Source organism: Capra hircus, unplaced genomic scaffold, assembly GCF_001704415.2.
Source record: "Capra hircus breed San Clemente unplaced genomic scaffold, ASM170441v1, whole genome shotgun sequence".
Lineage (NCBI taxonomy): Eukaryota > Metazoa > Chordata > Mammalia > Artiodactyla > Bovidae > Capra > Capra hircus.
This window is the reverse complement of record NW_017189660.1, coordinates 6329-23838: the sequence shown is the minus strand read 5'-3', so window position 1 is coordinate 23838 and position 17510 is coordinate 6329. Positions and strand designations below refer to the sequence as shown.

At 51.4% G+C, this 17510-nt stretch overlaps 1 protein-coding gene across 1 annotated transcript in view; it reads right to left on the bottom strand.

Annotated features, from left to right (window-relative positions):
- LOC102189471 (protein Shroom2) overlaps nucleotides 1–14251 on the bottom strand; it is a gene marked incomplete at its 5' end in the record, with an annotated part of 30989 nt that extends 16738 nt beyond the window's left edge. Inside the window, 2 exon segments of the mRNA XM_018044629.1 lie at nucleotides 10704–10801; nucleotides 12040–14251. Of these exon segments, the coding sequence (XP_017900118.1) occupies nucleotides 10704–10801; nucleotides 12040–14251 (2310 nt within the window).
- Between the last annotated feature and the right edge of the window lie 3259 nt (nucleotides 14252–17510).

The following is a 17510-nucleotide window of genomic DNA, read 5'->3' as shown; positions in this document are numbered from 1 at the left end:
CCACGGACCAGGCAGAGGCAGGCTCACCCTGGCGGACACAAAACGCCAGCTCTTTGTTTCTAGTGCTTCCCCACCTACACCTTGCTCAATTTTCATCCCTACAAGACGAGGAGAATTCAAGGCAGTGAGGAGTGAAGCAAATGCATGCTGAGGGCCACACGGAGTATAGCTTCCCCAACCTGCAAAACCCCAACGCGCCTGGAAGAACAGTTTATGCCAAACACCCACCCATCAGCATACGTGACAGGGTCATGTGTCACCCCAGCTGGGCAGGACAAGCCTTATCCAACTTGTATGGTCAACACCCATATGGATGGTCATTTCTAATATTTTTTAAAATATTATTTTAAATTGGAGGATAATCGCTTTACAACATTGTATTAGCTTATGCTGGACAACAATGTGAATCAGCCATGTGTATACATATATCCCCTCCCTCTTGAACCTCCCTCACGTCCCCCATCCCACCCCTGGAGGTCAGCACAGAGCACCGAGCAGAGCTCCTTGTGTCATCCAGTAGCTGTTTTACCCATGGTACGGTATATATGCTAATACTCCTTTAATAAATGGCTTTTCTGTGTTTTGTCCATATATTCATGGATATCCATGCATGTCATTCATGATTGCAATATCCCCCATTTTTCCGTAAGGGGTATATGTTTGTTAGGTTCGTGTGTGTGTGTGTGTGTGTGTGTTTTGGGTTCATGGGTGTGTGTATGTTTGTTGGATGTGTGTGTATACGTGAGAAAGACGAAAGGTTGAAATGTCTCTCCACTACGCTTGACAGAAAAAAGCACAGAGACATCCAACTTTCTGTTAGGGGAAGCACACTGATTGAAACCACCCACCCTGGCCAGGCACCATAGTAACCATCTGCAAGAGTAGTTTTATGACAGGAGATCCTGGTAAGGAATATGGAAATAATAAGACATCCCAACCGGAACAGTTCGGGAAAGGTCAAAACAAGACAACATTTGTCCGTCCACTTCCCAGAATCCCTCTCACTAGCATCCATCTTGGCTGAGCGATGCGTGCACCACCAGGAAAGACTCTGAATTAGAATGATTGGCCAGAGAATACTCGGAAACTAATCCCATCACCATAAAACCCATGACTGTGAGCCAGGCGGCAGAGCAGTTCTCCTGGGTTTCCTTACCCTACTGCTCTCCACCCGGGTGCCCTTTCCCAATAAAATCTCTTTCTTTGTCAGCACATGTGTCTCCTCGGACAATTCATTTCACAGTGTTAGACAAGAGCCCAGTTTCAGGCCCTGAAAGGGGTCCGCCTTCCTGCAACATTTCTACCATCTGGAAAATAAGCTTCTCCAATGTAATGATAAAAAATACACATATTTCTAATATACACCCTCCAAGAGTCTGGTTTCCAAGGGAAAAGAAACTATGTCTATACCATTCATCACAACTCGACCCAATCTTTTATTTATGACATGGTAACATATCGTTTTTCCTTCATTCATTGTGTAGGTCTTCAGACACTGTATATGGCAGCAGGTTGTTATGAACCTGGTAGCTCTCTGAAAACCTTCCTCCAAACCCCTTTCCCCTCGATGGTTTATGTAGGCATGACCACCACTTCAGGCATGATCCACTTTCAAGAAGACTCCCACCCAGGGTAGTCAGTTCCTGCAGACCCAGACTGTGGCAGTTTCTCTGTAAAAAAGGCATCTTCCTGCCACACACACCAAAGTGTGTTTGAGCAAAGCAAAACTGTTTCAATCACTTAGAAATACGGCCAAAATTAGTAACACCTTTCATTTATCGCAATAAAAAAAAAGGCAAAAAAACCCCTCCAAAAAACCAATCCCACAGCATATATGCAGCAAAATCCTGTAAAGACTGCATGTCTCTCGATGGGCACAATCGAAAAACAGCACAAATCCAATTACTGCAAAATGCTCACAACCAACCTCAAGCACTTTTATCTATTCACATTTTATTTTTTTCACTGCAATCGGCAGGCTAGGAGCAAATTCACCCACCAAGCATTTTTTTTCATGACTCAACGTGCACACCTGATTTCCCTGCCCCATTCTGCTATGGCTGACTCACCATTTCCTTTTTCCATTCACATTCAAAGCCTCCTGTTGTGAAAATGTTCTTACTGTTATGGAAAAAAAGGGCACAGCAAGGAAGTCTTCATTCATGGCTGGTGCCCACCCTTCAGCCTCCTGGGGGACCCCAGGGGCCCCTGGGCAAGGGAAACAGGTCTGCAGATTCCACTGAGGTGCTTGTGCCCCCGCCCTGCCATGCCAAGGGCTCCCAGTCACCCTGGGTAGCCGTCAGCAGCACAGTCACAAGAGCGCACGTGTCTACCGGCACACACACACACACACACACACTACAGGCTTGCGTCTACTGGCGCATGTGCGCTCACACACACACAGTACAGGCTCAGGCACACACATACACACACACACACTACAGGCTTGCGTCTACTGGTGCGTGTGCGCTCACACACACACAGTACAGGCACACACACACACACACACACACACACACAGTACAGGCTCGTGTGCCTGCACCCCCGCGTGCCTGCATGCAGACTGAGCTCTAGCGGACTCTGTACCTGCTATCTGCACGATTTAACCATAGGGCAGAACAAAACGCAGGGAAAGCGTCCGCCAGTCTCCCCCAGATCCACCTCCCACCCCCAACCCACCCCCCTCCCTCTGGCCCCGACCCCCAGAGCTGGCAACTTGCTCTTCAAAGCAGGAGATCAAAAGGGGCTCGAGCAGGTTGAAAGCCCAGAAGGCAGCTTTGCCCTGCAGACGCCCGGAGATGGGGGTGCCGGGGGTGCCCGGCTGGCTTACCCATGCTCCGCCTGCCACGAGCGCTCCTGGCGGCCTGACTGCGTCCGCTGCCACCTTAGCGATGGACAAGTTCACACAGGCTCACTCCGACTGCAACTCCGGGGGCCTCCAGGCTCCCCAGTGACTTCACTGGCAAATCCCGAGGCCAAACCCCAAAGCCTGGCCCTCCCGGAGCCTGTCTCCCTCTTTTTATCACTTCAAAGTGATAGGAAAAAAAAAAAAGGCTCAGTCCACTTGATTGCGCCGCATTGTATCCTCCAATTTGTGCCCGTTCAATCTCACAACCTTAAGGTCAGACGGAACAATGAAGTTGAAAAAAAAATAAAACAAAGCCAACATTGAATAGCCCATTTCGTGTGTATCTGTGTTTTGGGGGTTTATTACACACTCGGTAGGAATGTGATCGGAACAACTAACAGAGTGTCTCCGGAAGTTTTACTGCCTAGAAGGCATTGTGTGCAGACCACCAAAGGGTCTGACCCTGACCCAACCCGTCCCTTCACAACGATCTGTATTTAAAGTCCCTGCACCACCCGCTCCAGGCAGCCTGAGACCTTGGGCGCTCACCACCCCCACGAACACTCAGGAAGTGCCACCCACCAGGGTCCCTAACAGACCCTTCCCACACAGACTGCCTTGACTCTCTCCAGCCCAGCACTTACCCTTCAGGTCCAAGGTTCACCACCAGCTTGAACCTCTTCAAAATACACCCCAATTAGCTTTCCACTCTCGCTCACTGAAACAAACAACCCACGCCACTTTGCAACATCCCCTGAATTGTGGCTACTTTTGGTTCCCATGGCGGCTCAGATAGTAAAGAATCGCCTGCAGTGCAGGGGATCCGAGTTCAATCCCTGGGTTGGGAAGATTCCTTCCCCCCACCCAGAGAAGGGAACGGCAACCCACTCCAGCACTCTTGCCTGGGGAAATTCCATGGACAGAGGAGCCTGGTGGGCTAGAGTCCATACAGTTGTAACAAACAAGTCAGACACAACTGAGAGACTAACACACACGTGGCTATTTTAACTAAAAGTGACTTTCTTTTTGCACCTGCTTGATCTTAGGCACTGTGCTGCTCCATTACTGTTACACACATTAAACTTACATAAATCTGCAAGGAAGGTCGTTGCTATGTTTATCTCCAGGCCAGCATACTAGTGAGTGAAAGTCACTCAGTCGTGTCCGACTCTTTGCAACCCCATGGACTATAAAGTCCATGGGATTCTCCAGGCCAGAATACTGGAGTGGGTAGCCTTTCCCTTCTCCAGGGGATCCTCCCAACCCAGGGATCGAACCAGTGTCTCCTGCATTGCAGGCGGATTCTTTACCAGCTGAGCCACAAGGGAACCCAAATAATGTATTAAGTATGCTATTCACCCCCATTAAATTTTAATAAAATAGAATTAACCCACTGAAATAACGTCCTGATGTCACAGTAAATTGGGAATTGCTGAGGCAAGCCACAAATATCAGGAAGCAAACTAAGACAGGTGGGCATAAAAGAATTCTGATGGTGACAAGGCAACCAAGTATGTTACGTAAGTCTATGCAGATGCTGAATATAAAAGTTAATGTCTGGGAACTCTGGGGTTTTCACGCTGCTGTTTAGTCGCTAAGTCATGTCTGACTCTTGTGACCCCTTGGACTATAGTCCACAAGGCTCCTCTGTCCATGGGATTTTCCAGGCAAGAACACTGGAGTGGGTTGCCATTTTCTCCTCCAGGGGAATCTTCCTGACCCAGGGATCGAACCTGGGCGTCCTGCATTGGCAGGCGGATCTTTACGGACTTGAATCACCAGGGAAACCATGTTCCAGGGAAGACTAGTCATTGGGACGTTATTAGCAAGCTTAGCTGGCTTTATGCAACCACACAGAAAAGAAGAGAGTGGATCTGACCCTGTTTTCTGCCCCCAAAGCCCACATTCTTCACACTTGTTTGTTTTTTTAAGTAATTTTACTTATTTATTATTGGTGGTGCTGTGTCTTCACTGCTGCAGACTTCCTCTAGCTGCAGTGATCGGGGGCTACTCTCTATTTGTGGGGTGTGCCTTCTCATTGCGGTGACTTCTCTTGTTGCAGAGCATGGGTTCCATGGCACACGAATTTCAGCACTTGCAGCTCCTGGGCTCAATAGTTGTGGCTTAGCGTCACGTGAGATCTGCCTGGCTAGGGATTGAACCTGTGTCTCCTGCATTGACAGGTGGATTCTTTACCACTGAGCCTCCAGGGAGGCCCCTGCACACTGGTTTTCATCTCCATGTATTATTTTACCAAGCCCAGGACCCATCACTACCCGAGGGCGCCATCCACCCAAGGCCAGCCGCATATCTCAGAGCAGAACCCAAGGCCGTCCATATTAACAGGCATCCATGAAGAGCCTGGTGGCTTTCCTGGGGGCTTCTCTGGGTGGTCCAGGGGCCAAGACTCCATGCTCCCAAGAGAGGGACCCAGGTTCAATCCTGGGTCAGGGAACTAAGATCCCACAGGCCGTCCCTAACAGTTTGCATGCCCCCCACTAAAGATCACATATGCCACGGTTAAGAGTTGGTGCAGCCAAATAAATGAGGTTTGCACCTGACATTTACAAGCTAACTTGAAATGCCGTGAGGAAAGCTACTCCAACACTTCCTTTCAGAATGCTTTTAGATTTACAGAAAATTTACAAGAGGAGAACGTTCCCTACACCTGTTTCCCCTGCTGTCAACACATTAGTACATCTGCCATTACTGTACGCCATAACTAGTACAATTGCCATAGTCGCCATTAGTACCTTTGACTAAGTTGCTAAGTCGTGTCCGACTCTCTGAGAGCCCTGGGCCTGCAGCACGCCAGGCTTCCCTGTCCTGCTATCTCCCGGAGCTTACTCAAACTGAATCCACTGAGTCAGTGATGCCATCCAACCAACTCATCCTCTGTCGTCCCCTTTGCCTTACCCTAACTCCCGTCTTGGTACATTAACTGGAGTCCACACCGTATTCAGACTTTCTTCATTCTCACCTACTATTCTCTCTGCGTTCCAGGACACCCCATTTCATTTACCAGTCACAGGCTCCTCCCATCCAAGTGACAGCCTCTGAGACCATCCTTGTTTTCCAGGCCCTCCAGAGTTTCCAGAGGGACCGTGCAGGCATTCGCAGAATGTCTCAGCTGGGATTTGTCTGATGTTTCTGTCGTGATAACCGACCCAGGAGTTGTGGATTTGAGGGGCGGGGGGAGTTGGAGAACACAGAGGTGAAATGCCCTTCTTATCCTCAAATACAAGGACCATGCTGTCAATACAATGATCTCTACGGATGAGCTGGCGGGGTTAGCTACACCAGCTTCTCTGCAGTCACACAGCCTCACCCCACCATTTCACCCCGGCCCCTGTGGAAGAAGCTCACCAAATGCAGCCTGAAGTATAAGACAGAAGGGCTCTACTCCCCAAAACACACCTATCCCACCCCCCAAGGGCAGAAGACCTGCAGAGATTCAAAACTTTTCTGTACAGATCTCTTTCCTCCACTTCTAACGTACTTGATCACTTATGTCTATCGGTGTGGGCTCAGGTTTTATTATTTTTAATGTTTATTTCAAAACTTGGTTTATTTTTGGCTGTGCAGGGTCTTCACTGCCGCACGGGCTTTCTCTGGTTGCAGCAATCGTGGGTTACTCTCCAGTTACGACGCGTGGAATTCTCACTGTTACTGGCTTCTCTTATTGTCAAGCACAGGCTCCAGGGTTCCTGGGCTCGAGAGCTCAGTAGCTGTGATGCACAGGCTTGGTTGCTCCGTGGCATGTGAGATCTTAGTTCCCGGGCCGGGGATCAAACCTGTGTGCCCAGCACAGCAAGGCAGCTTCTTAACCACGGGACCGTCAGGGAAGCCCAGGGATATTTTATACACTCCTTTCTATACCACTTGATTTCACAGCAGTTTTGGTCACAGGAAACTCCAAGCCGGCTTCTGTGTCCCTCTGGCAAATCTTCATTGTTATAGGGTTTTCTCTGTGTGTGTGTGTCTGTTTGTTTGAGTACTTCCTTACTTTTGGGGGACAACACACTGCAACTTCGTTCTGTATTCCGCCAGCCCCTAGACTTGCCCGTTTCTCCAAGGAGCCCTGGATCTTTTAATGAAAAGCAGAAACATCACTTTGCCGACAAGGATCCGTCCAGTCAAAGCCACGATTTTTCCAGTAGTCACCTTCAGATGGACCATAAAGAAGGCTGAGCACTGCAGAATTGATGCTTTGGAACTGTTGTGTTGGAGAAGACTCTTGAGAGTCCCTTGGAGAGCAAGAGCAAACCAGTCAATCCTTAAGGAAATCAACCCTGAGTATTAATTGGAAGGACTGATGCTGAAGCTGAAGCTCCAATACGTTGGCCACCTGATGCGAAGAACTGACTCATTTGAAAATACCCTGATGCCAGCAAAGATTGAGGGCAGAAGGAGAAGGGGGTGACAGAGGATGAGACGGTTGGATGGCATCACCGACTTAATGGACATGAGTTTGAGCAGGCTCCAGGAGATGGTGACAGACATGGAAGCCTGGCGTGCTCCAGTCCACGGGGTCACCAAGAGACTGAGCGACTATCACTTTCACATTAGCAACCAGAATCTGGCAGCTGCTTCTGCACCAGGAAATCCATTTTTAAGAGAGAGCCTCAGTGAATGATTTCTAAAGAGAAAGTATTTTTATCACGTTAAGGTTTATCATTGGGTTTTCCTACATCCACGTTTCCTACAATGAGGCCAACTTATCAAGCATATAAGATGCTCAGAGCTTACGTGTGGCGAACACCATTAAGACTCAACGTTGTAAATACCTGTAATAAGTGGAACACACATCTGCTTTTACCTGATAAGACATTTGTGCCCTTGAAAAAGTCCACAAGTAAGAAGAGAACAGAACACGGTAAGTACCCTGGCACGCATACATCCCAAAGGAACTGTTCCTCTTATCCTAGCCTCAACTTGTACCCAAGTCACTCCACGTGAACCTTATGATCTGTGAATCTCAGAAAGGAGATTCCACTCTCAGCATCTTTTGCTTATTACACATCCTTGCTGTGAACGGGCCACAGCCACGTTAACCAAGCCAGAGACCAGTGAGATGAAAATGATGAAAGGCGTGGCTATCAACATTGCAGAGACCACCACCAGAAACATCTGGACAGAGGACCACAGAGGCCCCACCTCCCGTCCAGGAAGCATCCTCACTGATCGTCATCCTTTAGCCCCCTGGCCAAGTCCCAGGCCTGGCAAGTCCTCTCTGTCTGGGCTTTATGGGAGCATAGCCACACCCAGCCCTTCAGTGACCGTCCACGCCTGCTCCCAGGTCACATGACCACTGGAAAAACCATAGCCTTGACTAGATGGACCTTTGTTGGCAAAGTAATGTCTCTGCTTTTCAATATGCTATCTATGTTGCTCACAGCTTTTCTTCCAAGGAGTAAGCGTCTTTTAATTTCATGACTGTAGTCACCATCTGCAGTGATTTTGGAGCCCCAAATTAAAGTCTGACACTGTTTCCACTGTTTCCCCATCTATTTCCCAGGAGGTGATGGGACCAGATGCCATGATCTTCTTTTTCTGAATGTTGAGCTTTAAGCCAACTTTCTCACTCTACTCTTTGACTTTCATCAAGAGGCTTTTTAGCTCCTCTTCACTTTCTGCCATAAGGGCGGTGTCATCTGCATGTCTGAGGTTACTGATGTTTCTCACAGCAATCTTGATTCCAGGTTATGCTTCTTCCAGCCCAGTACTCATGATGTACTCTGCATATAAGTTAAATAAGCAGGATGACGATATACAGTCTTGAGGTACTCCTTTCCTGATTCGGAATCAGTTGGACTGAACCTGGGTCTCATGCACTGCAGGCAGATTCTTTACTGTCTGAGCCACCAGGGAAGCCCTTATACAGACTGTTTTACATTAATTTATGCAAAACTGGGCATCTCTAAATCTTTGCATTATAGATATCAAGGGACAGTCCCTTGCCTGCATTTTCATGTATTTTATTCTCAAATTTAAATGTTTCGAGGGCACTCTCCTTGGCCAGTTACTTCAGCAAATGAAACATTCTCCAAAAGCAGCTGACACACCTTTTCAACATTCCAGTTTTAGAATTTCACTTGAGTCTCGCCGCTCTTTAAAAACCACAGAATGATTCTGAAAACTGCTAAGTTGGTCATGCAAAAGAGGGAAAGCTTCTGGAAGTCACTCCCTCGGAGTGGTTACCCACACAGCCAGCCAGAAGCCAAGATTGTGATGCACACAGCACATGATTCCCTCTCTCCCTGCCACCGCCATCTCCTCCCACCCACCCTCATCCTCTTCACCCCTTTGCTGCTGACCATGCCATTGTCTCTCTCTCTCTCTCACACACACACACAGACACACAGACACACACACACACACACACACACACACACAGAGTTATGTACAGTGAAGCCATTTATCACAACTCTGAACAGCAGAGGAGCTGAAGTCCAACCAGTGCAGCAGCAAGAGCTCTGCAGTTTAAAGGCCCGAGGCCAACGCTGGGCAGGAGGGAAGCCCTCCCACGTATGCAGGGTTGCCCAGAGCAACCCCCGCCTCCCCACAATGCAGCATACTCAGGACTGCAGCGGGGTGAGGAGCCACTCTGATCAAGATGACAGCTGGCGCTCCACACATGATCCACTCGGAACACAGGGTCACAAAGCCCCAACCGTGCAGCTCGCTTCTGCCGGTGCGTGCCTCACGGCAGCCGCGTACCACAGCAGCACACTCAGCCCACCATGCCTGCCCCCTCCGAGCCACTGTGCCCTTGTGCGATGCTGACAGCAGCCAATTTTAGAGCCAAACGAAATAAGACCCCGGCGCACAAGGCTGGCAAGAACCAACATTCAACTCGGTCATTTCTGCAACACACCCTTCAATTCTGAGGTTGACGTTTTAATCCAAGCAGCTCATCAACCCCCAGAGACCCTCAAGGCACAGAAAGATCTGCACTCAGCAACCCTACCGCGCACAAATCAGCTTCCATTTCTCCATCAGTGTTTGTCTTTTTTTAAAAAATATGTATTTATTTGACTGTGCCATGTCTTCAACTGCAGCACACGGGACGTAGTTCTCTGGCCGGGGAGGGAGCCCAGGTCCCCCACACTGCAAGCTCCGTGTCCTACCCACTAGGCCACCAGGGAAGACCCTTTTATCAGCTGTTTTGCAATTAAGGTTAAAGCCCAGCTCCTGCAGTGACCTGCAATGCCCTCTCCTGCGATCCTCAGGGATGAGGGTCCACACAGTGGTGTGTATTTCACCTAAATTCCACCTTTACTGCAGGAAGACTGCTACTCTGGACACATTTTAGAATGTGGGCATATAATCATGTTAACACTGCGGCCAGCCCATTTTTCATGCTCTGACCTGCTCTGGGGGAGCTGACCGAGTCAATTTCTATTTTTAAAGCTCAAAATGAATTCATTAAAGAAGGCCTAACCCCCATCCTCTCATTAACAATCCTTCCAGGCAACTTGGATTCCCTGGCCAGCAACCCATAGTCGTTAAAGGGTCCCTTCACTTTGCTGTTCTACATACAGCATTCCATTCAAGCCCATCACACTGGGTTTCTCTGTCATCAGAAAGAACTCGACTGCGTGCAAAACACAGCAGCTGTGTGATGAACCAACAAAACTGCCCTAAGGAGAGCGTTCACAATGTCCTGCCCTGGCTTTGCTGGCCCCACCGGCAGTGCTGAGGGGCCTCGGGCAACCCCAACTGGTGACCAGCCACTTCAGGTCTGGCTGAAACCACATGCCTGACCACATTATCCGAGCCCTCACCCCCATAAAGCAGCCCACCTGCCCCCCAAGACGCCTCCTCAGTGACCCCAAGTGCAAGATTCTCCTACCTTGGGGTGGGGCCTCTGTCCTCGGCCAGTGCCACCAAAGAAAGCTCCGTGTGCTCCTCTGGGTCCCCTGCTTGCCATCGAGGTTCCATGGAGGCATCCTGCCAAGGGCGGCACAACAGGACACCCAGTCATCAAGCGGCCTCCCCCGATAACCTCTGCGATCACGATCCCCTTCATTGTGGGCGTGCCCTGTGAGCCAGCACCCACGAACTGGGTGACGTGGCCTGTGGTCAGCCGGCCTGGGGACCATCAGCCCAGCCCTCATCAAAATGACTCAAGGAGACCGCAGTCCCTTTGGGCTCCCCAGCAGGAAGCAGGACTCCGACGTGAGGGCTGGAAAGCTGTGTGACGTGGTGGCCCCCAACCTCACCCAGTCAAATCAAAACACTGCTGGTACACAGCTCACCGCAGTCAAAGCTCAAGCCCTGGGACCTGGAGTCTGGCAGCCTGGTCTCTTGACCTCGAGAACATTGATTTCTAGAAGGTCACATGGCATAGGGCACCATCTTGGGGGACACACATGCCCTAGGTGTCCACAGGCCTTTCTGTACCGGGGGCCACATAGAAACCAGCACCTCTCTTCACACATGCACACACACGTACCTAAGTGTATAACAAAGCGATCGCTGGTTCTACTGTTTACAAAAGCCTCCATCGGATGCTGCAGGAAATCTTTCCTTTGAAATACACCCTTGCAGATGGAAGGAGCAGAAAAGGCAAAGAGAGGGAGACTAACTATGAACCATGAAGTATGAATACATGCATTGAGGTTTTTTTTAGAAAGCGAAAGGTCAGTTTTCACCATCAACACACCTAAGTAAAGTGCAATAGTTTAAAGCATTGCACTTTCAGTTACACTTGCCCCAGAGCAATATTTTAAAATATCTGACCCCATAAAATAAAAACCAAATGAGAACAGTAAAAGTATGAAGTGACATCAGTATTTGAAAAGCGTTTAACATGTGTTGTGTTAAGGGTGGACATAAAGCACCCCTTTTCATTTCAGAGGACAACTTAACCATTTTCTATTGTTTCCCCCAATTTCTTCCCTTTGAATCAACCGCTAGCTAATCAAGAGGGAAGACAGCTTCAGCTAGAGATGAGGCTGGGAAGTCGAGATGTGGGGGAAACCAGGACACCTGCAACTGTCATGAATGTGGACCTGGGCCCCAGGTACCACTCGCAGGAGCTGCTATACTGGCTGAGCCCGGTGCACAGAAACGTTTGGACATCAGGACACAAGTCACCACGACACCAGGCCATGCTATTCCGTGGGTGTCCCATTTGTGCCTTGGGGTCAGGCGGGGTTGCATCTGCTCCCCTGCAGGATGCTTACCTGCTTGTAGAGGTCTGTGGAAGATGATGACCGGGACCTTTCGTGGACGTACTGCGGCCTCTCCTCCTGGTCCACACCCACGTCGAGGATGTTGTCGGCGGAGTGGTACCTCCCGCCACTCCTGGCTTCCGGGACTTTCCTCTGTTCCCTCCAGGAGGCTTGATACTCTGCAAAGGTGCCGAGCCGCTCTGGCCGGATGGGTCTCCCCACCTTTCCGTCTTTTCCAGGGCCCGCTGTCCACAGCATCTCCGGCATCTCCCTGGGGAAGCCACAACGCGCCGGCCTCGGCCCGGGCTGGGGGCCCACGGGCTTGCTGGTTTCCTCAAAAAACTTCCACCTGTCGGCAAAGGTGCGCACCGTCTCGTCGTGGGGTGCGGGTCGCTCGTCCGCCGTTAGCCCCACCGCATTCATCTTCTCGGGCTCTGAGTAGGGCTTCAGTTTCTGCTCGGCAGTGAAACGCCTCCGGCTCCCGATGCGCGCGCTGCAGCTGCCGCTGCCGGCAGCGCACAAGGGCGGCCCAGCACCTGGGGCCCCCTCCCAGATGCGGGGGGCCGGCTCCGGGTCCGCCAGGCTGGGCTCCAGGTCGCGGCGGCGGAACGACGTAGCCCTCAGGACGCGGGCCTGCGCCTCCTTCAGGTGGTCCTTATAGGTGCCGCTGGGCAAGGTGGTCTCCGGGGCACCCACTGGCTGCGTCCGGGAACCACGCGCCTCAGTCTCGTCGTCTTCCGCCTCCCCCTCCTCCTCCGCGGAGCTGGCAAAGGTGGCCGTGCTCCGGCTCTTCTGCAGCCTGGCTCGCCGCTGCTGGATCTCGTTCCTCAGGGTGGTGGCGAAGAGGTCGCTCCTCCGGAGGGGCTTGCCCGCCGGGGCCTCAGGCAGCGCTGGAGCCGTGTCCTCGTGGCGGGTCTCGGGCGGGCACGCCCCTTCCCGGCTCGGAGAGTGCAGCATGGGCGTCTGCAGGGGGCAGATCTCGCCACCCCCGTCATCCAAGCTGCCCGCCACCCTCTTCCTGCCGCCTTTGTCCAGGAGGCCAGCCCCCGGTGGGTCCTCGGGTGCCCTGTCCACCGTCTCCACCCTGCCTCTCTGCAGTGCGCCCGGGGCGCCCTCCAGCAGGGACGGGTAGGAGCGGGGCTGGAGGGCTGGTGCGCCCCACTGGGGACCGGGTCTGGACATCACGCAGTAGTAGCGGCCCCCTCTGTAGCCCCGGCAGTCGCCCCTCTGGTCTGCAGCGCGCAGCCCTCCAACGACAACGGCAGCAGGGCTGTCGTCGGCGAGGCGGTCAGCCGGGGGGGGCTCCCCGAGCCACGTGGGGGCCCAGGGGCCCTCGAGGAAGAAGGGGCCCTCCTCGCTCGAACAGGGAGGTTGTTGGCACGTGGGCGAGGGCTCCGGGGGGTGCACGTCGGTGCTCGAGAGAGAAGCCTGCAGCCAGCTGGGGGCCCCCGGGAAGGCCTGGGCCCCGCTGTCCCAGGCCAGCCACCCACAGTCCACATGTGCCCCTGGCGTGCACCCCGAGCTCGCGGCTCTCTGGCCATCGCCCCCGTGCGCCGGCCTCAAGGGCTGATCAGCGGGTTCAGGTCTCTTCCAGTCGCCACCGTGGGGCTGCACGTGGCTCAGGCCCAGCAAGGGCTGCTCTGGGGTCTCGTCTGCTGAGAACGTAGGGCCCTGGGTCTGCTCGTGGCTCGTGGTGGCGGCGAAGCTGTCGCGGCGGAGCCGGAAAGGCGGCAGGGTAGGGGACGGAGGGGCTCGTCTCTTATCCGGAGCATACCAGACGGGCCCGGAAATGGACCGCCCGCAAGCAGCTAGCTTAGGCTCGGGGCCATCCTCGGGGACCCGGGGCGGGAAACACCCCAGGGGCTCCTCGGCGCCATGAGGGTCGCCAGCCGTCAGGCCCGGCCGGCTGTCCGCTGCAGCGGAGGCCTCCCGCAGGCCCACTTTGTAGAAGATATTCTCGGCTGAGGACGTGTCCACCTTGGGCAGGGTGTGGTCCGGGGTGCTGGAGCACGTGGAGAACGAGCCGTATGCCGAGTCCCGCTTGCTGGCACCGCCCAGGCAGTCGATTATTCTGCTGGACTTGGCTGCTGAGAGGCCCCCCGACGGGTCAGGCTGGGAGGATGGGTCCAGGCTGTCGACGCTCCCCAGCGAGCTGAAGAGGTCCGAGGTGCGCTGCAGGTTTGCTGGCTCCCAGGCACCGCTGGACAGGTCCTGGGAGGCGGAGCTAGGAAAGGAGAAGAAACCACAGGCAACAGAGGGGGGCTTTCAGTTCAGTTCAGTTCAGTCGCTCAGTCATGTCTGACTCTGTGACCCCATAAATCGCAGCATGCTAGGCCTTGCTGTCCATCACCAACTCCTAGAGTTCACTCAGACTCACATCCATCAAGTCGGTGATGCCATCCAGCCATCTCATCCTCTGTTGACCCCTTCTCCTCCTGCCCCCAATCCCTCCCAGCATCAGAGTTTTTTCCAATGAGTCAACTCTTCACATGAGGTGGCCAAAGTACTGGAGTTTAGCTTTAGCATCATTCCTTCCAAAGAAATCCCAGGGCTGATGCCCTTCAGAATGGACTGATTGGATCTCTCAAGAGTCTTCTCCAACACCGCAGTTCAAAAGCATCAATTCTTCGGTGCTCAGCTTTCTTCACAGTCCAACTCTTGCATCCATACATGACCACTGGAAAAACCATAGCCATGACTAGACAGAGCTTTGTTGGCAAAGTAGCTGCGTTAAAGCTCAACATTCAGAAAATGAAGATCATGGATGGCATCTGGTCCCATCACTTCATGGGAAATAAGATGGGGGAACAGTAGAAACAGTATCAGATTTTATTTTTGGGGGCTCCAAAATCACTGCAGATGGTTTCTGCAGCCATGAAATTAAAAGACGCATACTCCTTGGAAGAAAAGTTATGACCAACCTAGACAGCATATTGAAAAGCAGAGATACTACTTTGCCAACAAAGGTCCATCTAGTCAAGGCTATGGTTTTTCCAGTGGTCATGTATGGATGCGAGAGTTGGACTGTGCAGAAAGCTGAGTGCCGAAGAATGGATGCTTTTGAACTGTGGTGTTGGAGGGAACTCTTGAGGGTCCCTTGGACTGCAAGGAGATCCAACCAGTCCATTCTGAAGATCAGTCCTGGGTGTTCTTTGGAAGGAATGATGCTAAAGCTGAAATTCCAGTACTTTGGCCACCTCATGGGAAGAGTTAACTCATTGGAAAAGACTCAGGTGCTGGGAGGGATTAGGGGCAGGAGGAAAAGGGGACGACGGAGGATGAGATGGCTGGATGGCATCACGGACTCGATGGACGTGAGACTGAGTGAACTCCAGGAGATGGTGATGGACAGGGAGTCCTGGCATGCTGCGATTCGTGGGGTTGCAAAGAGTTGGACACGACTGAGCGACTGATCTGATCTGATCTGATATGTAGGGAAAGGTAAGAGGAGAGGGTGCACATGGGTGCAGTTGCCCCGTGCAGACATCACCTGCACTAAACACTCTTCCCCGATGGAGATCCCTGGACGGGAAGGTGAATATGAGTTTGCGCAACTGTGTCCCAGTCTTTGCAACTCCCATGGACTGTAGCCCGCCAGGCTCCTCTGTTCATGGGATTCTCCAGGCAAGAATACCAGAATGGGTTGCCATTTCCTTCTCCCGGGGGATCTTCCGGTCCCAGGGATCGAACCTGCATCTCCTGCATTCGCAGGTGGATTCTTTACCACCTGAGTCACCAGGGTGAAGCCCAGGGAAGGTGAGCACACCGCATCTAACTTTTCACATTTCAAAGAGCAGCTTTTCCAAGGCAGGCTGAAAGGGTCGGAGTCCTATCCACTGGATGCCTTTTCCCAAAAAGAAAAACATCAACGCTGCAGTACATTCCTGGAGACCATACCCACAGGCTGGGCGGAAGTCCGCAGCGTGCAGAAGTATCCTGGATAGCAAACTGCAGCCCACAAAGCTAAGGATGGCTTTTAGGTTTCCTAGTGGGGGGAGAGGGCAGAATTCAAAGAGTACCATGTGACCCATAAAAATGATCTGAAATTCAAATTTCAGTGCTCATAAATATAGACTTTGAGGGGAACACGGTCATGGCTGTGTGCAGGGCTCCAAACCCAGAGCTGAGCAGCTGCCAAAGACACCTGCCTACCAGCTAGAAAGTGTTACCTGGCCCCTTGCGGAACGAGTTCGTGAGCCTCTAGTTTAGTGCATGAAATAATTCATGCTATGCACTGCTAGCATGAGGAAGGCCATCAAAAGAGAAGGATCTTCAACTTAAAAAGGCAAGTTCAGAGATAAGATTATATTTGCAAAACCCAAATATTAAATTACAGGCATTCCTCATTTTACTGCATTTTGCTGATACTGCTTCCTCCCTGCCCCCCAAATTGAAGATTTGTAGCAATTCTGAATCAAGCAAGCCTATAGGTGCCATTTTCCCCAACACTGTTCACTCTGCCACATTTTTTAAGTTATTGCAGTATTTCAGAATTTTTTCATTATTTCTCATGATCGTTCACGTTACTACTGCAAAAGGACTGCCACTCACTGAAAGCTCAGACAATGATTTGCATTTTTTAGTATTTTAAGACTAAGGTATACACTTTTTTTTTTGATAGGACAGTATTGCACACTTAAGCTCTCAATGGTAAAACTATTTATCCAAGCATGTAAAGTGCTTTCATTAAAACTCAACAAAGCTGGAACATTCATGCTTCAAGGTGGGGCAGGGAACTGTTATCTACTTGAGCTTTGAGAGGAAGAACAATAAAAAAGAAAAGTGTGTGACCTGGGAAAAGACACAAGAGTGTGAGCCGGCTAAGTCACGTGATGGGAGGGTAGGTGCAATGAACACTGGGCTCCACATGGTGTCCTTGGAGGACAGAGCAGGTCCCCTCCTAGAAACAGAGTATGTTTCTCTCCATCCTATCTCCCGCATTCCTGAGTGGATTTTTCCAGGAGATTCTAAGTCCAAGCAGACAGAAATAAAGCTCAGCGCGGTTTCCACAGGGCACATGGGTGTCTTAAGTCAAAAACAGCCAAGTGGGCTTCATGGAGATCCTATTAGATAAAGTCACTGTCATAATGCACTCTGAGGCCCACTTTTTCACTTAAGTGTTACCACTGGGATGATAACCTGGGTTTTTCCAAAGTAGCCTAGGCTCCAAATACTACCATCTCTTATGGCTGTAAATAGGTAATATTGTACTTATTTATTTACCTGGGCCATGTCTTAGTGGGAGCCCGTGGGCTCCTTAGCTGTGCCATGCCAAGACTTAGTTGCGGCATGTGGGATCTAGTTCCCTGACCAGGAATTGAACCTGGGGACCTTGAAGCTCGGAATCCTAGCCACTGGACCACCAGGGAAGTCCCAGGAATATTCGATTTAAGATACATTTTCCTTTACAGCAGGCATTTAGTAATAGTCAAAAAACTGACTTTGAGATAGTTATGTCAGCTCCTGAATACACACACAGACAC